This window comes from Scomber japonicus, chromosome 16 (assembly GCF_027409825.1).
Source record: "Scomber japonicus isolate fScoJap1 chromosome 16, fScoJap1.pri, whole genome shotgun sequence".
Lineage (NCBI taxonomy): Eukaryota > Metazoa > Chordata > Actinopteri > Scombriformes > Scombridae > Scomber > Scomber japonicus.
The window spans coordinates 8173224-8193609 of NC_070593.1; the positions used below are offsets into that span (position 1 = coordinate 8173224).

The following is a 20386-nucleotide window of genomic DNA, read 5'->3' on the forward strand; positions in this document are numbered from 1 at the left end:
TTACTTATTTGTATTTTAATTATGTTTTTATTGTCTTTATATAGAATAGAAGAGAGCACAAACAGTATACAGAAATAACATAAGATCCATAGACTCCATAAAATTATTATTCAAATACATAAAATACATGAATACATAAAAATATGTAAAGTATAAAATATAAGTGCACATCAGTTCCTGTGTCATATTATTTTATGTCATATTCTTTATTTCCTCCTTTTTGTAACTTAACTGTATAGAAGATGTTATTCAATTATTTTGCAAGTGGTCATTTTCTATTTTGTTTTTTTTTAAATCAAAACTGAACATAAGACTCGTATTGAAAAAAAATATTTCCTGTTTTGTGTATAAAATTGTAATGGTAAATTGTGCTATCAATAAAAAGCATTGTAAACCTTTTTATTTAGTTAGGTAAGTGTCAAACCCACAAAGCCAAAAATATCAAAACCAACCCCTCAATTTAAGTTATTTTTAAACACAATAAAATACTATTTTGAGTCTTTACAATATATAAAAAAATAAGAAAAGTTTATGTATTATGAAAATCTATTCAGAAAGTTTGAATTGATGTCACTTATAATTTGTATTAATTTAGTTTTGTTCCCTTTCATTCTATGAAATTATTATATATAATTTATACCATTTTTATTTATGAACTCGAATGACTGGTTGTGTGTATATTCTTTGTTTATTATACTGTATATTCACTACAACAAAGAATAAAGAATTTAAAAAAGAAACAACACACACACACAGTGCTGGAAGAAGTATTCATATCCTTTACTTCAGTGAAAGTAATTGTATACTTTATAACCTAAAGACACATTAAAGAACAAATAAATAGTTAATTGGAAAATTTAATTATATTTAACTATCATTATAATATACCATTGAAGAGTAAATTTACTTAATACATTTATACTAGTTTTTCTTAATCATTAATTAATTATTTAATAATAATTAAAAGTATAAAAGTCTGTAATTATTCTTGTGGCAACTCCAGACTCACGTTGCACGTTGTATTTTGTATTGTTTTATAGTCTTCTAGTTGTTTAGTGTTGCTAATTATTAGATAGATAGATTTTCTGCAATAATCAATGTTGATCTTTATCCTAAATGTATTTATTTATTTTATATATAAACTAATCAGCGTGCAGGACAATAGTGAGAACAGCTTTATGACCAACTTTTACAGGAGGGGGGCGCTTGTTTGGGATTGGTCGGACCAGTCACAAGATGATGTGAAGTGAAAGAAGAGAAAAAAAAACATTGAAAGCGTCTCTACAGTCAGAGCAGCAGCTGCAGCTTCAGGGGAAATATTCAACTCTACAACCATGGTGAGTATGTCTGAGGTGTTTGTCACAGAGCTGCCGCCATTATCGCTCTTTGTTTAAGGTTTTAATCGTGTGCTCTGAACAAAATGTGAAGTTTTGCGGAGAAAAGTGAGGTCGCAGCTTGGCTAGCGCTAGCCTGCTAGCCTAGCATGAGGTCCACCCTCTGTCAAGTTAGGGAGTAGAGAGGTACATGAGTTCCGGTTGAGGATTTCAAAATAAAAACCCAATACGTGCGAGGAAAAATTGGAAAAAATTACATATGCTTCATTAAACTCTTCCCACAGACCCGTGTGCTCCTAATGTTATCCTCAAGATATCATAATAAAATGTGTGCTTTAGGTTATATTACATATTTCACATGTATGTGAAGTAATGTTATTTTAAATGTTGAAATGAAAAGAAATTATATAGTAACTTATTCTATTCAAAACAGGCTGCAATGATTATACCAAAAAACACAAAATAATGAAAATCATTCAGAAGACAGTATTTGCTGTAAAGTATGGTTGTAAAGACTTTTAACTGTATTCATCAAATATCTTGTATTACTGTATAATCCAGAGACTGACTGAGACTACAATAAACCCTCAAATGAGATGAAACAAAATAACAATTGTGACTGTACTTCACTGCATTGGTTCACCTTTTCTGCTCTGTATTGATCTCAAGTGATGTTTTTTATTCATTCACTATCAAAGGTTTTGTGGTGCTGCTCTACATAGTGATTTTGTTAAAATGAGGAGGAATGCTCTCATACACACATGTTGCATTGCTTCAGTGATCTTTATGTTTAGTAATAAGTATTGGAGCATGTGATAATTAGAGGTGACAGTAATTTGTGGGCTGAGCTTGTGAAAGAATAAGAAGCTGTTAATTAGTCAAATATGCAGCTGAGCCAACATTGTATGAATATTTTAGTGTCCTCCTGACGAGCAGGTTGGGTTAGGGTGTGGCATGGTAGCCCCTGTCATCAGTGTATGAATGTGAGTAAATGGGTGAAAGAGACATGTAGTGTAAACGCACTTGGAGTGGTCAAAAGACTAGAAAAGAGGTATAGAAGTCGAGTCCATTACTGCTAAAAGTGTGTTTTTAAAATTAAAGACTGAGTGTAAAGCAGAGAAGGTTTTGGTAAATGCATTGGAAACAAGTGTTAATGTTTTCTGAGGTCGTGTTAAAGCGTTCAGAATATTCCAGCCAAGTTGTGTGCTTTTATTCTGAAGTCTACCTTCCCGAGCTTCCTGTGATGGTTCAGTTTTTCTGTGTAACGTGTTTGAACTCGTCTTTTTGGGAGCTGCCCTCACGCTAGCTCGCCTATATCGTGATGAATAAATGCTTCTCTCTGAGCTTTTGACTATGTGTCATGACAGCTTGACTCTCTGTAGTGACAGCCGACTTCAGACTGATGTTACAGTCTCTGTTTTACACCTGAGACACATTCAGTCAGCTGCTTATTTTAACTTAGCTGACTCTCATTTCCTGCCAGTCTCAGCCAAAACTAGCCAGCTAGCTGCAGGAATTTGAACCTGTGGCCACCTCCGGGGTTTAGTGTCACCCTTGTTCCTCATATTTCCCCTCACATGCATCCTGTTTTTTGTGTTGTTTTTTTTCTCAGTGAGTCTCAACTACAGACACATCAGTCTCTCCTTAATCTGAAAAGATCTTTTTCTCTAAGCTCAGTGAAATCCTGACTCCCACCAGCCATCTGCTCAGGAAGGTGTAATTATAGATTTCAGCGACTCTGCAGAGACTCTTAAAGAGTTTTATGTCTTCGTGGTGGAGTTATGGAGTTATGTAATGTTGCGTGTGTGTGAGGATGTGACACCGGTTGAGACCATTAAAATCCTGCAGGAACTGGTGTATTACTTTATTTCTGGATAATGGGTCAGACTGTATTCCCGCAGGATGTACACAGAGCACCGAGATGTTTGAAGATAGTTTTTACCACTTTTTTTTACCACTTTGATTTACAGAAAAGTATTAAAATGCATAAGCACCTCCTAAAGCTTCAGTCTGTGTCTCAGCAGCTGCCCTCCACTCATATAAACCTTCTGCAAAGTTACTCAATCACACTCAGCTAGTTTAGTCACAGACCCAAGCTAAACAAAAGATTAAGTTGAATATCTTTTATTAAAATTATTTTAGATTTAGATTAAGAGGAAGATATGGTATGTTTAACAGATAGGGCTTCTCTCAAATCATTTACTTTGTCTATGAAATGTCAGAACATATTAAAAAAATGTGCCCTTTATAACTACTTAAAGCCCACAGTGATGTTTTTAGATGTCTTTTTTGTCTGATCAACACTCAAAAATCCAGAGACATTTAGTTCACTCTCCTTAATGACACAGAAAAGTGTAAAATCCTCACATCTGAGATTCAAAGCTGCAACCAGTAAATGTTTGGAATTTCTGCTTAAAAATGATTAAAATGATTTTTGGATTGTCAAAGTAGTTGCTGATTAATCACCTAATCAATTAATCAACTAAATGTTGCAGCTCAAAACAGAACATAGTAATTATAAGAAGTGTGTTTTATATGTCCCTTACTGCAGCACTTTTTATATTGATAATGTATTTATAATTAAGTTACACTCATTCTGTCCAGTAGGATTTAGTTGGAGGCTATAAGCTGCCACATACTGTGTTCTTTATTCACACTATAACAGTTCCTCTCTGTGTCTCCCAGTTCATTACAATGATCCATTTTACTGTGATAAATGTAGATTTAACAAGGCTCTGGCTTTACAGTCCCACGTTGTTTTCAAAGTAAACATGTGGTTAAACATTTCAGGTTGACAGCAAATCTATTTCATCCTTTGAGAAGCTTTTGACATCAGAAAAAAGCCAGGTTTAGGTTTCCTCAACCTACATGATGTTAGATAAAGATGAATAAATCTAAACGTCAAAAGAGAATCACTGTGCAGGATTTTTCACTTCTTTTGTTTCACTGTATTAAACACATAAGAGACGTGTGTGTATGTGAAGGAGGTGGAAGAGGAAAACTTTGGCTCAAACGACAGTCTAAACTTTTATGCATCAGTATTAATAATCCAATAATGTAATATATAATATAATTAGCCACAGTCTTCCACCACTGACAATATCTATGAATCAGAAACATTTGGTTAGTCGAGGTGAATGTGTCCTCTGTAGTTTTAAATGTTGAAGGTCAAAGCTTTGGTTGGTTAACTCCGTACAAACATTCAAAGAATAATCATTTAAATATACTGAATTGTACCGTTTAAAGTGTGGTACAAATGAATTGTTTGTGAATTTGAAGTTTAATTGACTGTGTTGTATCGTATGTGCTCATTTCCTCGTGTTTTGTTGTTTTAATCAGAGTGAGTCACTGGTTGTGTGTGATGTGGACGAAGATCTGGTTAAAAAGCTGCGGGAGTTTCGTTTCCGGAAGGAGACCAATAACGCGGCCATCGTCAGTGAGTATCGGCAACACATTTATACCATTCAACTTCTCACACATTCATTGATTATGAGTTTTTAGATCAAACATCAGTGGAGGAGGATGGTGTGAGCCAGTTTTGTGTTACTCTCTAAATTGTTGTTTTTATGTTTAACCAAATCCTTGACAAAGAGCAGTTTGTAGAATTGGGTCACTTTCCAAAATGTGTCCTCCTTCTTCAGTAAAGCCTAAGCCATAAGCCAACACTTATAGGTCGTAGTGTACCATTAACTCTAAGATTGGTCACGGCCTCCTGCTGGGTTGAATGAAATGGGGAATAAGGAGGGAGCGGACATGTTGCCTCTTTAAATCCTGATTCAAATTAATCCACTTTCAGGAAGTGCTTTGACCATTTCTTGCTCAAAGTATTTTGGTCATGGACTGAACTGAAGATAAAATAACTTTTCAATCAATCTTTATTTGTATAGCGCCAAATCACAACAATCACAGTTATCTCAAGGCACTTTACACACAGAGCAGGTCTAAACCGAACTCTTCAGTCAGGCGGTCATGTGTTGTCATCTGTCTCTGTCAGCTGATCTTATGAATGATGTAAATTAAGCTTCATCCAGATGAGACAACTATTCTTCTCTTTATGGACTGTTTAGCAATATACATGAAGGAGTACTTTGACATTTTGGGAAAGATGTGTATTCGCTTTGTTGCAGAGAGTTTGCACACATTAAACAGCGGATATAAAACATGTAAATTAGTGAGTTTTATAGGTGCTGATAAGCTGATTTTGTTACCTTTGGACAGAGCCAAGCTAGCTGTTTCCTCCTATTTCCAGTCTTTATGCTAAGCTAAGCCAACCAGCTGTTACCTCAAGCTTCATATTCGTGTTCATGCAGTTCCAAGCTCTTTAATGTTTTGGTTTTGTTTGAAGTATTTCTGTTGTGTTTCTGGCTTTGAAACCAACAGTTGAAGACAGATGTGTTGTCAGTAAACACGCAAACCTATCCAGATAATATAAAAGGAGAGAGAAAAGACAAAGCATCCATGTTACTAATGTTAGATTGGAAAATCAGTATATGCCTGGAGGAGGACAGACATGTATTCACTTACTGCAAATAGAGCAGGTGGCTTCAGCGCTACATCAGTCTGAGTATCAAACTGAGCTTTAAGCTTTATCCTCCGCCATCTCTGGATCAAAATGTTATTGCTGGGAAATTGGATTAGGAGTGTGTTTGCATGCAAGGACTCTGATTCACAGGCAAACTCACCTTTTAACATAAGTCCATTTGCAATAGAAAAAATATATATATACACAAATATTTAAAATAAAATACCTACTTGTTTGCGTTTTATTGAGTTTTTTGTATTTTTCCTGGTATTTTAGTCTTTTTTTTTTTTTTTTTTTTTTTACAAACTCTATTCAAACCACTACCAGTACTTCAGCTATTAGTGCCACAACTAATCTCATGCTACAGTTTTCATGCTGCTGTTAGTTTGTAATATTTTTGTTTTCTTTTTTAACCCCTCAGTGAAGATCGATAAAGACAAGCAGCTCGTTATTCTTGAGGAAGAACACGAGGTAAGTTATCTTTTACTCTCTTAATATAACGTCATCTACTTTAATTTTTGAGTTTGTGTTCATCTTCACATTTAAATTGAAACACTCCAAACTGAATGAAACTACCAGCCTGAAAGTGATAGTGAAGTAGTTGAACTTTGTGTGGTTAAACTTGTTTTGTCAGCTGTTTTAATGTTAGTGGATTTAATAGCTTTTCTGGATAAAGTGTAACCAGAACAGCTAAGGAGTTCCTCACTTCACTGTTGATGACTCATCCGTCTTGTTTTAGGACATTTCTCCTGATGATCTGAAGGATGAGCTGCCTGAGAGACAGCCGAGATATCCTTTGAATGAATGACATGTTTTATTTAAAATCTTATCTGCCTGTAATTATAGTGAACTGTTGTAAATGCAGTATTTGTTTAAGTGTCCTCACCTTCCGGCTTTAATTTGGTGGATCTTTGCTTGGAAATAGATACTTTAATCTTACAGGTTGTCTACATGTTAGTTTATTCTAGTAAAACAAATCCAAATGTGAAATCCGTGAACTGTCCTTAGCGCCTGGAACATTTATCGTCTACAGTTATAAATACCAACATGATGATGGACGCGTGTCTTATCCTCTCTGCTTCATCTTCTCCAGTCCAGTGGGTAAGAACTTCTCTAGATTTACTTTTTTTAATTATACATTTAAAAACTAAAAATGGTGCACATTGTTTAACTGAACATCTGTAAATGTTGGTGCGTTTGTGTTTGGCAGGTTGCAGACCAGAGCAGCAGATGATGTACGCAGGAAGCAAAAACAAACTGGTGCAAACGGTTGAACTGACCAAGGTTAGTGAACCCAAAGTTGCCACGGATCCTTAAAAAGCCTTAAAGGTCCAGTGTTTTATTTGAAGTCTTGACATCCATATGAAGATATTTTATGGTTTTTAAGAACTAAGAACCATCTCAGTATAGTTTTACATCTCCTCTCCAAGAACAGGCTGTTTCATGTCTGTTTAGTGCGCCTGTCCTCTGATTGGCCGACAGTTTTCTGAGCGACACATGCCGAGACCAACCACAGGTAACAGATTGTGGCCTAGCCTGTAGCTAAGTAAAGCCAGGACTTTGGGTAAAACTCACCCGTAAAGTAAGATGACCACTGCTGAGGATAATGTTACCAAACCTGTGGAAGGCTGAGCAGTGACTTATTTGCTTTGTGACCTCTGTGCAGCGTTTCCTTTGCTGTCAGTGCCTCCTCTCCTCCGCTCTGTGTGTGTAACACTGAGAGCAGAGGAGAGGAGAGAAACTATCATGACCATGAATGACAACAAAATGCAGTAGAGGCTCTCACACTGAGCTGAAATGAAACAAGTGCACATAAATGAGATAAATGACGTTGAAGGGGCAGCTTACCCTTCCAATAACTGTAACATCACAACCTTACAGAAGTGCTTAGGGCTCGTTTAAAAGCAGTTTCTGAATACGGGCTTCTGCCACCAAAACACTTCGCTAACAGTATGTGAGCATGTAGGAATTAAACAAGAATCCCAACTTCACATCTTACCATTGACCACTCATGAACTGTCAGACTTTATTAAAAATAGCCAACACAATGTGCTATTTTATTAACACTACATGATAAAATGAATGAGAAGCTCTGTCATTAGTGAAAGCAATGGTTCAGCGTAATTTCGACCTAGTGTCATACGCACCATGAAGTCCATCTAATCACGCACAGATCTCTAGATGGTCTGTGCGGGATCTCACAAGACCACATGGTATTTCTGTGACCGCGCGATATTTCGACGATGTTTACAGCTTTAGCAGTAGCCGCAGAGTAAAAGCCATCAGGTAAGTGTTATTTTAATAAACTCCTGGTGTACTTACAAACTTTTCAATGCATCAATTTAAGAGTAAAGAGCCTATTTGTACTACTGTAGAAGTTTGATAACAATCCAGGCATTATTAGTGGGGTCATTTACGAGATACACTGGTGGTCCCGTTAGCGCCTGTACTAAGTCATTCGGCTGATGGCTCTAACTCCACTATTTTCCAACCAAATGAAAATAAATGGCTGAGGCGCTGATTAGATAGACCTCATGGTGCATATGACGCTAGGTTGAAATTACATCGCTCTAAGGCTTCATCGACCCAGATGTGTTTTAAAGTCCATCACCGTTGCAGCCTGTTAGAGAACAAGAAACACCAATCTCTCTTCATCTCATTACTTTTTAACTCACAGCTGTTCTACAGCATTCATACCGTTTACTCTTATGTAGCAGGTGCCAAATATTGCACGATAATTGCCTCTCCATTTAAATAAAGTCTTAAAGAACAGTTACATAAAATTCACTCATGTATGAATGACAAAATGCAATCACTTTCACATAAAGACAAACAATTATCAGATTCACTTTACTTCACATCACCTGCTATATTAAACTGCAATTAAATCCTGTTCTTTGCTTCATTTTATGTTTTTTTCCTCCAGGTGTTTGAGATCAGAAACACAGAGGACCTAACAGAGGAATGGCTTAGAGAGAAACTTGGGTTCTTCCGCTAAGCTCATCTCATCCAGAAGTCTGGGACGTGAGGAGGATCCAGATCGCACAACGCGTGTTGTGTCACTTCTTTGGGAGAACACACCACAGTTAATGATTCCTTTCTCTTTATACCAGACCTGATTTAAATAGTGTTTCTAAATACTTTCTGTACTCGGTTTTAGACTTGTTTGGTGGAGGGGTTTTTTTGGGCATTTTACAGTTCAAAGTGTGCCAGAGGGTTCAGACAATCACATGCTTCTCTGTGACTGTCAGCATGCTCGGCATATAAACCCTCACCCATCTGCCAGCCTAAAACTGGAATACTATTTGAGGCAGGTCTGATTTTGTCTCCCGTACAATCTCTCCATGTGCCAGTTACGTGTCTGTATTGAATTAACACTCCCATAGCTCTTGAAGTGGACAGAAATTGATAGTGCTCATCCGCCCTTCCTTATCATGTTCATTCAGGAGAATTTAAAAGGCATTGTAACAACGGTTTCTGGTTCTCTTAAGTAGTTTACACAGTCTGCTTTTTGCAGCTGTAAACCTCTTTAGTTTCACCTTTTTTACTTCTAATCATTTTCCACAAGTTGAGGGAGTCTTACTTTCAGATTATGTTTGGTTATTTCTGGTGTATCTAGGGTTATGTACACTTACAGTAGACTTTACAGCAGTTATTTCCTTTTGTTGTGACAAACAAACATCCTGCCAGAACATCTGAACAATCATAGCTGCAATTTAGAACAAGATAGAGTCCTGTTTTAGTCAGTTTCTCCTTCAGTATTAATTTAAGGGCATTTAAATGATCATTTAGGTATCAAACACTAATCGCCCCAGTTTACAAATGACAAAAACACTAAGACCATTTGAAAAGTGGCACTAAAAGATTTAAGTATAATGTGTGTACCTTCTCTTGGTGCACATTGAACAAGCTGGTAGAAACCCCTCTGGTGTTCATCTCGCTGCAGATTTGTTGTTGTGTCATCAGATCACATCTTTTGCGTCTGTGTTTAGAGAAGAAACAGTGTGATTTATGCGTAAAAGTGTATTCAGCCTTTGACCTGCATATTTGTTAGGATTTCACATGTCTGATAACAATATTTCCACTGAAACATTCCAGACTGAACAGTTTTTACAAGAAACCTCTCTCTGTCTCTAGTGACCATGAAAACACTGCACACAGGGCAGCGTCACCTGCCCTCTTCGTAATCTACTGGGCTACTCTGTATAAGTGGGTTGCTGTGTCTTTATATAGAGATTGTTAGCTATTATTGTGCATTATAGCTCTTGTTGTTATTACTGTTGATGAATGTTGTGCTTAACTCTGATGTAAAGCCACTATGGTTGCTTTATAGTGGTCGCAGCCTCGAGACACTCAGTGTTGAGGATGACGGCTGCGACTTATCCAAATGCCAGTTGTGCTTAATATTTAGACTTGTTGGGTAAAAGACAGCATCTGGACCATTTTCATTTTCCACACAGATCAGGGTTTGACCAATATAGGTTTTGTGAAGGCTGATACTGATATTTGTGTATTGAATGTGCCAGCAGCTCATATTTTTGTGCCAATATCTAATATTAAGAGTGCAGTCTGTAAGTATTTACAGTAGTTTCACATTGTTGGGTTTATATTCTCTTATATCGGGCGTGAAATCAAACATTGAAGTTAAAAATGCCAAACTATAGCCTTCAGCACTTTTCAAATTCAGTGGGCTGGAAATAAAGGAGGGATTAAAACAACAAAAACTGAAAACTATTAAACACTTACAGACTCAATTTAGTTTTTATTTGGCTGCATTTGTGCCCCAAAACTACATTTTTTTCCCTTTTTGCTGCTGAATTATATTCGTCTGAGGGCGGAAAATCCTCTAAAACAGCACACTAAAACTCTAAACTAATTCTAGTAAGGATTAGCAGCTTTTAACAGCAGGGCAACCAGCCCCAGATATTTTGAGGGTACATAAAATGTACTTAAAATGCATTTATACAATTATATTGTGGGTGCTACTGACCTGGTTTTATGTTACTGGTGAAGGGAAAACCTCCATTTGACCAGTGGTGGCAGTTTTCCGATTCTTGATAAAAGCTCAATATCAGCTTGGTATATTGGTCTGACCCTAATAAAGAATAACAGACACAAATGAAATCCACATGTTCCCTCATCAGTGTCGTCTTTTATTGAGAAAACTTTGGAAACGTTTAACGGTGGCTTGTGGCTAATTTAGTGCTTCATGGCAGGAAATCGCCACATAATGTATGATGTCATACTGCTACATTATACATACCAATGCCTTGTCTTAAATATTGTCATATTTATGTCTTTTGAGAAAAATCATGAGGCCAAAATGAAAACATTACACAATTTTTTTTGTATGTGAGAAAAATAGAAGGTGATTGCTTTTGTTGGGAGGTATTTAATGTTTTTTGTTTTAAGACACTATCTGTTTTTTGTTATGTCCAGGAGACATCATCTGTCAAAGTACAATTCTTGATAGATTAAATGATAGAAACTAAATGAGTCAAATTATGCAGTCACACCTGTTCATATAGATCATTAATTGATATCAAATTAGGACTTTATTTGATTATTTACAGGTGAGGACAGGGTTTCGTTCAACAGTAACAACTATATAACTGTTATTGGTTTTGTCATCTACTGATAACATCAATGCTAAGATTTAAACTGTTAGCTGAACGTTAGCCAAAAAAACATCCAAACTCCAATGTGTGTGATTCACTTGTTCATAACGGTTTCTGTTCTTACTTGAACTTCAGTTGCACACGTTCCTTTATGGGTGAAAGTAAAGTTTAATAGCCCTGAAACCTGAAAAATTGAGGTAAATTTTAAAAAACAACAACTCAATCTGAAATCAAAGGTGTCTGACAAAAGCAATACAGGCTAACTTTTAAACTTTGTATTTCCTTTGAAATATGTGCAATGTACTGGTTTCAATGTGAATATAAAAACATGCTTTAGCTGTTGTCTTTTTCTAAAGGAAATTCTTAAAACCTCTAAAATGTGGAAAGCTACTGTAAATGAAGAGCACGCTTTAATGTGTGTATGTCTGAACAGTTTGCAAAAGCCTGACAGAAGTTTTATAATTATTATTCAAGAATTTGCTGCTTTGTTGCATGCATCCAGAAGATAGATTTTATCTTAAATTATTAATTTGTTTAACTTAATACACTTGCACCTCAAACATCTGGCCTCTGCTGCATTTTTAAAACATCTGCTGCTTATCTTTTCATAGAAATGGGATGTAATGGACAGCACGTTGATCATGTGACAGAAACAATCTCCCCAGTAGCTCTCTTTGGTTTTGAGCCATGTATTCGGTTATGTGGATCTGATAGCTTCCCCTTTTATGTGGTGAACCTGTTGTATATTTGGCCTATTGACTCTTTTTCTTTTACTGCAAATGTGTTGTTTAGCTTTTGGTGTCCTCTGGTTAAATGCCTACTATTCTGTTGTTTGTTTTTTTTCCTTTTTAATAAAAACACACCTGGAACATGTATCATAACCAGCTGCCTCATGGCATCAGTGAAACTTGAGATATTTGTATTTTTCCCATACTTTATAAAGCGTCTATCTGTCCCTATTGTCCAAATAAATAAAATGTCAGTGATGTTTAACCTTCTGTTTTTCTGAGACTGCTGTTTTCTCTGGTCCAGCTGGTCCGATGAAAGCTGTGGAATAATTTTCAGTTTCATTCTGTACTGAAAAATGATAACACAGAGTAATAGCACTGTAAAAAAACAACAGTGTCTTTCTGAATAAATGAACAGAATAAACATTGTATGGGTAATGTAGGCCTATTTTACCTTATATACAACATTGGCTTAGATTTACATCAAACAATAATGTATAATATGTACATGTCATTGCATTAGATAAATATAATTAGTAAATTTAATAAGATGTTTTGGTGTTACTGGACAATAAACAGTATTCAAAATTTTTTGTTGAACTTAAAAAAAAAAGGACATACTTCAAAATAATTGAACATGCAACAGTGTTAATTATGGCAATTATAGGAAATAAAGTTTTTTAATGTTGGGACAATAGATAGAAATGATGTAAAGACTCGAGGAAACACTGAAGGACATACATTAGTCCAGAAGATGGCAGTAATGCAACAATAAGGATGCCAAGCTAGCTAAAAACACTTACTGGAGAAGAAGACACACCGACTTACCTCACGCCTCAAATCGGTTGCGGAGCTGCCTGCATCATCTTCCGACCGAGCCAGGAACCGACGAGCAGAACCGGAGAAAAAAATGGCGTTCACATTCGCGGCCTTTTGTTATATGCTTGCTCTGCTGCTCACGGCGGCGCTTATCTTCTTCGCTATCTGGCACGTAAGTAGACATTTAGACACATTTAGACGAGGCGGTTTGGCCTGCTTGGTCCAACGAGGCTGGTTAAACTGGGTGAAAGAAGAGCGAGAGGAAGCCTGGCTAACACCGGCGGCTAACGCTAGGCTAAGCTTTTGTAGCCACATAGCTTGGGGACGTGTTGTGGTGGTGGTGTTGTTTTTGATTTACGTAACTTCACCGCGGTTTTTAGCAACGTCTGGATGGAACGTATCCAAGCAAGCTCCATAGAAACGGCCGAGCGCCCACCGCTTAGTAACGCTTTCGATCTAGAATGAATGGCACACACACACACACACACACACACACACCCAACCGTTGGCTAAGAGCTAAAGTTAGCAGTTATAATACAGTCACTGTTTTTATTTAAACGCGGTGGTATCTTCAACCGGCTTTTAAATATAAACAGACCACAACAAACGGACCTTTAACTTTTCAGCCTTGTCAAATAATCAGTGTTTATATTGATATTTATAGTAGCCATCCAGATAGTTAGCAGGCTTAACTCGCTAACAATGTTGCTGTCATCCGTTTTCTGGAGCCTCCACCTATCATCCCAACATGTCACATTTCTTCCCCTAATACAGTTAGTTAGATTGTGAAAGCTGAAACATTCACACTGAAGATTAACAACTTTAAAGTAGCAAGACCACAACTCAAAATATCATATTGTTAAGGTTTTATCACATTTCAGAAGTTCATATGGGATTAAGTTAAGAACATTAGTTGGACAAGTATATTAGGAGAGGTCTGAATGAAAGTGTTATTCAGAATAGTAAAAAATGACCACGAAAAGAGCTGGAAACATTAAACTGAGTCTTTATGTATTGTGTAACTAAGCATTAGGAAACCAAACAGGAACTGTTACATAAAATCATGTTTAATGTAATACTAGTTACTGAGTAAACTGGCTGTTGGCAGTGGTGCTATAAAACTACTGAAACATCCAATAAAAAGGAATATAAATCAGTCTCAGTAACAAATAATTAACCTGTCAGTAACACACCAAATATTCTTTGGTTCCAGACTAACTTCTCAAATATGAGGATTTATTAACTTTTCTCTGTTTTATGTTCTTGTAAATAAATTGTCAGTGAGTCAGACAAAACAAGTATTCACCTTGGTTATTCTGATCTTGTTTTGGGGGAATGTTTCACCATTTGGATCACACCTACATCTGCAATTGATTTATTAATTTACTAAAAACATGATTGTTAGTTGGAGCCATATAGACAGTAAAATCAATGCAAATAGACATAATGATAATAGGGGGAATTTTCTTAGTCATAGTAATAGAGAAGTAGCCTACTAAAGTACTTTGTATGACACACTATAATAAATGAACGCTGCACTTAAAGAGGATGTTGCTCTTAGAAGATATAATGGAAATTGAAAGTGAATATCGAGGTGACATTTTGATGGTACATTTAGAAATGTTATATTAAATTGCCTTCTGTACATTGTTACATTGTGATCCTCTTATTCCTGCAGATAATAGCATTTGATGAGCTGAAGACTGATTACAAGAATCCTATAGATCAGTGTAACACTTTAAATCCGGTAAGTGACACCAGCGTACCTGACACACCTTCCTTGCCTCTATGACTGCATGCAGATATGCTCTGTTGAAAGATGTTTTATTTACTTTAGGACAACTTTATCTTGCCTTTCTGTCTTTTTTCAATCATTTCTCTGCACTGTTATGCTAAATAACCTGGCTGTTATGAATTCAGTGATCTTGTCCGCTGTCAAACTCTAATGCATTTTGTTTTGTTTTTCCTAATCTGCTTTTTTGTTGTTGTTTTTTTTTGTTTTGTTTTTCTTTTCTTTTCTTTTTAACATTTTGTTAACGGCAAAAAGACAGTTGAAAAGGTCAAAAAGATTAAAAGAGTCAAAATTGCATTAAAGGTTTGTACCAATCTTTAAAATGTCCGCTCAGTTCAACTCAGTCTGCAGTCTTGTCATTTTGCACGGAGAAGTGTTTGCAAACGTCTTTTCAGTTAACTAATCTCAGAGTTAAGGTCAGAGTTCAACTCGGGATTAGTCGACGTGCCACCTGTGCCTCAGGTTTTTTACTGTAGTGTAGTAGTTTTTTTTTCTCTTCTGTTTCTTTTCTTCTTGATTTTTATTTTGTTTTATTCATTTATCAATTTCTTCTTGAGGGATGCAGTTTTGACTGTTGTAGATTTTAGTTATTTTCTATTCTGCAAACCTCAAAGTGCAGTTTAAAGATTAAGCCTTTACTGAAGTACTGGATTGTGCTTCCATTGCCATGTTTCTACCTCATCAAACCAATTCAACTTCATGAAATATATGTTGTAAGTTGCTTTTTAAAAAAAAAACAGAAATGGGATAATAATATTCTCTTAGATGAAATATCCAATGTTACTGACTACTGATAAAGTATAGCTGTTAACTGAAAAGACTTGCAAATGCTCAAAACATGCATGATCTTTATTACGACCTTCCCTTTGTTTGCATATAGTGTTAAAGTTACTTGTACAGTTAATTCACCGTAAACTCAGAAGGTCAGGTCATTTTGTCTTTGTCGAGTTTTGGAGCTTTTATAGTAATGTGACACCAGACCTACACACTGTCCTGACAAAGCTTTTACACAACAGTACTGATAGGATCATATTAAGTCTGATCAATATTTCTCAGTTTACCTGCAAGATGTAAAAGGATTTAGCTTTTTGGAACAGTTGATACTTTGAGCTGTGGATCAGGGCACAGGTTGATGTCTCGACTGATGTTGGAGGACATTTATTTTTATATATATTTTTTAATAACTCATATTTAGATATCAATCTTACTTCTATAAAGTGGAGGCTGCATTTTGATTCAGCAATTAGCAGAACTAAGCTGTTTTACAATGTTGGCTCTATCTACATCACCTGTGGTTCGGACCAGATGGCCGCAGAATCCCAACACTCTCCAAGCTCAGCAATATTTGGGTCCACTGATTGGTTAGCGACTTCACTAGTAGGAGGAGTTATTTTTGGGTGAAAGCACCAGATTCCTCCGTCTCTAATCACCCCGTAGTACAATCTGCAGTTTTGACCATGGCGAGTCTTTTTGCGTGTGTAGAGTAGTTTTTTTTTTTTTTAGTGCTGTGAGTTTTTGTATTTGGCAGAACAGTGCAGGATATCAACACATTATAGCCCCCCCCCCTTTTTCCTGCACCTTCCTCTTACCAAGTGCCTTCACCTCTCCCGTCTGTGGGCTGTTGGTTGCACCTACCTACCCCTCCGCCCCCTCTGCTTTCTTTCCTTCTTTTTTTTTTTTTTTAAATGCATGGCTTACATGTGGTGCCTCCATCTGCCCCCCTGAACCCCCCGCACCAGTTTGAATTCTGTCAACCTGAGGCAGGCTGCTGCATCAACACTGCTAGTGCTCACGGCATGGTCCCCCCCCCCCCCCCTCTCTCCAGTGTGCTGCCCGGTCCGTTTGTCAGGAAGTGGGATGATCTGTATGTTTGCCCTCACTTCAAAAGAAAATGTTGATGCTGAGATGCGTAAACACCCTCCAGAGCAAGCTGTTGATGGGTTTTCCCTTTTTGACTTGTGGTCACACTTGGTGATGAATGACATTATAAACAGGGTTGGGAAATTAACTGTTTTTAATCCACTTTTAGTTGTCTGATAGACTCCTAAATTTCTATTAGCCACTCAGATGATTTCCTACAGTTATAAATTGATAAAAGTGAAACAGGATTGGCCAAAAAACCCAGTTTGCCTCGCTCATTATCAGACAGAGGACATCTGAGGGTTGTGCGTAAGCCTCAGTGTGGGAGCTTTGTGAAGGTCAGCCAAATGGGGGTCTTTTTGTCCTCAGTTTGGGCATTTTAGTGTTCATATTTCACAGGTGGCAGGTTTTAATTTTCCACCCTGTTTATTTTGTTACACATTGTGTGTGAAAAAGCACTTATTATTTTACCACCAGCACAATGGCCACGCCGAACAGAAATGTATGAACATGTTTAAAAATGTATTGATAAAACGAGAATCTCTCTTCACTCTTTTCTTGGACTCTGTGGAGCCGACTCTTTAAATAGCTCAATTTCTCTTTGTTAAAAAAAAAAAAAGAAAAAGGCCTAATTTCCTTTGAGACTTGGCTGCACCTTTTAATACTGTAATCTCTTTTCTGTGTTAACTTTTTATTAGTCTCTCTAAATTTATTCGGTGTGCCTCCACACTTTCTAACAAAGCAGTGTGTGTGGAGACAGATAAAGCACTTCTTTATACATTAGTCTAGTTAGTGGATCAGGCTTAAGAGGACAAGAGTTACTGGGGATTTCCACTGGGTCCGTCAGCGGCGCGGAACGGCTGTGCTACGGTTTAGCTCCGTCCTCTGCCCGGCGTCAACTCACACCGGGAGCGTTACAGCAGCGGACCGGAGCATGCTCTGGGAGAGAAAGCTGCCTTTTAAAATGACGTTGCACTTAATACAGTAATTACGGCAGCACAATCAAACCCGAACGAGTGCCTTTAGTCTACAGTAATTACTGTAGTAGCAGCACAACTAAATGGCCCGGTTTTGTTAACTTGCTCAATTTTGGTTGATTTGGTAATTTTCTTTGATTTATGTACTTATCCCATCTGTCAGTAGGCTACGTAGCTAGATGGAGTCTTTATCTGACTGTTTTATTCATGTTTGTTGCTGAAATACGATCGGGAGGCTGCACGGGTTGTTTTATTTTGAAAAACGGAAGTTTTATTTTGCTGATTCAGTGTCGGACTTCCTGTCTGGTGCAATCTGCTCTGTTGAGCTTGTCGCGAGTTGGCAACGGCTCCGTCAAAAATAGAAATGCTACCTATCGATAGCGCTGCGGCGCGGGAGCCGCTGCTGAGCCGTTGCTGACACGCTGCTGAAACGTTCCCGGTGGAGATGCTCTCATTGATTATAGTGTTACCTATCTGCTCCGGTGACCGCGGCGCAGCTGTAACGCGCCGCTGCCGGACTCAGTGGAAATTGGGCTTTAGACTGTGTTAGTTTGTTCACTTTATGTGGATTATGACATTTTTTCTTTTCATATTTTCTCTTCACAGCTGGTGCTCCCAGAGTATCTCATCCATTTCTTCTTCTGTGTGATGTTCTTCTGTGCGGCTGAGTGGCTCACCCTCTGTCTCAACTTACCGCTGCTGGCTTATCATGTCTGGAGGTGAGTATCTGACCAGAAAGAAATCACCCTTTCATTTAGAAGACGAACTACGTGTTTTATACTGAAACACTAAACTGCTTTTACAGAATTACCAGATTGACTTGATCCACTCCTCTCTTTTTTTTTTTTCTTCTGTGGTGCAGGTATATGAGCAGACCTGTGATGAGCTGTCCAGGACTCTACGACCCAACAACTATCATGAATGCTGACATCCTGGCGTTCTGTCAAAAAGAAGGCTGGTGCAAACTGGCTTTCTACCTCCTGTCGTTCTTCTACTATCTCTACGGGTACGCATTTGTTTTCATTTCTTTATTTCTCTGCCTTTTAGTGTGTTGGTCCATTATGTAAAACAGCATAAACCTATATTTGCATACTGTATTATCTGGGGATGTGTACTAATATTACATTTTCTCATCTATTCTCAACAGGATGATCTATGTTCTGGTTAGCTCTTAAGCAATGGAGGAAAAGGACCTGCATGTACAGTAGACAGCCAGACACTATGATTTTAGTGCTGGACACAGGACCTGCTGGAGAGACCACCGTTCAGCAAACACAAGACGCCATTTCAAGCGGACGAACTCTCGACCCCACACACACACACAGCAAAGTGTGTCATTTTGGAAACATTTAGCCCGTTTTTAAGAGAATATCTCGGTCGCAGTGTGTTCCTCTCATAGCACTATAGTTTCAAAATTTTATGGAAAATATGGACAAAGCTGAATGGACTGTTGTTTTTTTTCTTGCCCCCTCTTTTTTATTTTTCATGGTGTGTCGATATTGATGCTTGGGATTTAAATAAAGATTTTTTTTTTCCCATCTTGATTCACAACTTTTGAGTGTTTACAGATTTAGGTAGACATTTTCAGGTGTGCACTATCTGTGCGAATCTAAGCTGTGTGCTAAACTGCATTCGCTTTTTTTTTTTTTTTTCTGTGAATTAGATTCTGGCCTTTCAACTGCAAATTTATACCTGCCACGTGATTCATTGCCATCAGTAGAACAATTAGCAATGTGCAAACCCAGACTTCTGTTCTTGCTTACAGACACATAAGAAAGTCTTCAAATGAACATTGTTTTTGGGACTTGGAAGTACAGAGAGGGCGCTAAGGTGCATGGGTAATTATCACTTAGTGGAACATGTTGCACAGGGACAATCATAGTCTGGTTGTCACATCAGTATTCAAACTATCTGATGTATTGTTTCCATACTTCAGACCCTACTTATCATCACCCTCAAACCATCCATGTAATCCCTGTTGTACTGAAATCAATCAATGGCAATATTTGTTTTCTTCAGTGTGAATCCAGAGTAGAAAGCAACGTGTATGTGACCTGTATGTCTGTAGACTTGCCCTTGCAGCTGTTGTTAAACTTAAAAGGTAGACTCAACAGTAAAATAATATATATACAGCATTAGAAAGAAGCATCAGTACATTGTTTTATTCTATGCTTTCTGCAAATTGAGCTTTGATAGGAACTTGCTGATGTGCCATACTGTTGAATGTACCTTTTTGAAAATCCTGTTAAGCTGTTTAAACATTTTTGTCATTGTGCATTTATGTTCATTTCAAACACCAAATATTCCCAAAAAAAAAAAAAAGACAGCGTGAGGAACTCCAGTGTTAATTTATTCAGTGTTTTTAATTCTACTTTTTATGTCTCCAATATATCAAACACTCCGAGGCAGTGTCGGCTCCTTTCCCCAGAATCACCGTCTGGAAAAGTGACATTTTTTTGTTTCTTTAGACTCGAGGCCATTAGACAAATTGTTTTTCAGAACACTAGAGTTATTTATTTTCCATTTTTCAGATGTGTAAATTTTTTCAGGGAAAGGGATGATCCATTTGTCGCAGGTGAAATTTTTATGTATTAGATCCCATCATATGTCACATCTAAAGAAATGAGAACTTGAGTTTATTTGAAGCTGAATAAACGTGTCCCACTCTGTTATGGACTGGATCTTATTTCAACTCATGGAGTGCAGAAACAGGGAGAAGAAAGCTTTCATCATTTC

At 37.2% G+C, this 20386-nt stretch overlaps 2 protein-coding genes across 2 annotated transcripts; both read left to right on the top strand.

Annotated features, from left to right (window-relative positions):
* The first annotated feature begins 1234 nt into the window (after nucleotides 1-1234).
* Nucleotides 1235-11711, top strand: gmfb (glia maturation factor, beta). Its single transcript, XM_053335315.1, has 7 exons — nucleotides 1235-1337; nucleotides 4674-4770; nucleotides 6278-6327; nucleotides 6596-6645; nucleotides 6875-6957; nucleotides 7067-7140; nucleotides 8783-11711. Exons 1-7 carry the CDS (start codon nucleotides 1335-1337, stop codon nucleotides 8852-8854), a joined length of 429 nt encoding a protein of 142 aa, XP_053191290.1. The 5' UTR covers nucleotides 1235-1334; the 3' UTR covers nucleotides 8855-11711.
* Nucleotides 11712-13021: 1310 nt separating this feature from the next.
* On the top strand, nucleotides 13022-20345 carry cnih1 (cornichon family AMPA receptor auxiliary protein 1). Its single transcript, XM_053335314.1, has 5 exons — nucleotides 13022-13193; nucleotides 14700-14768; nucleotides 18257-18369; nucleotides 18513-18656; nucleotides 18798-20345. The coding sequence occupies exons 1-5, from the start codon at nucleotides 13113-13115 to the stop codon at nucleotides 18823-18825; spliced, it is 435 nt and encodes a 144-aa protein (XP_053191289.1). The 5' UTR covers nucleotides 13022-13112; the 3' UTR covers nucleotides 18826-20345.
* The last annotated feature ends 41 nt before the right edge of the window (nucleotides 20346-20386 follow it).

Bases quoted from the DNA above. Each gene is read 5' to 3' on its own strand.
- gmfb (XM_053335315.1), top strand. The intron at 6,328-6,595 runs GTAAGTTATCTT...GTCTTGTTTTAG, and splicing joins TTCTTGAGGAAGAACACGAG to GACATTTCTCCTGATGATCT. The intron at 7,141-8,782 runs GTTAGTGAACCC...TTTTTCCTCCAG, and splicing joins AAACGGTTGAACTGACCAAG to GTGTTTGAGATCAGAAACAC.
- cnih1 (XM_053335314.1), top strand. From the start codon at position 13,113: ATGGCGTTCACATTCGCGGCCTTTTGTTATATGCTTGCTCTGCTGCTC. The intron at 18,370-18,512 runs GTGAGTATCTGA...TCTGTGGTGCAG, and splicing joins CTGGCTTATCATGTCTGGAG to GTATATGAGCAGACCTGTGA. The intron at 18,657-18,797 runs GTACGCATTTGT...TATTCTCAACAG, and splicing joins TTCTTCTACTATCTCTACGG to GATGATCTATGTTCTGGTTA.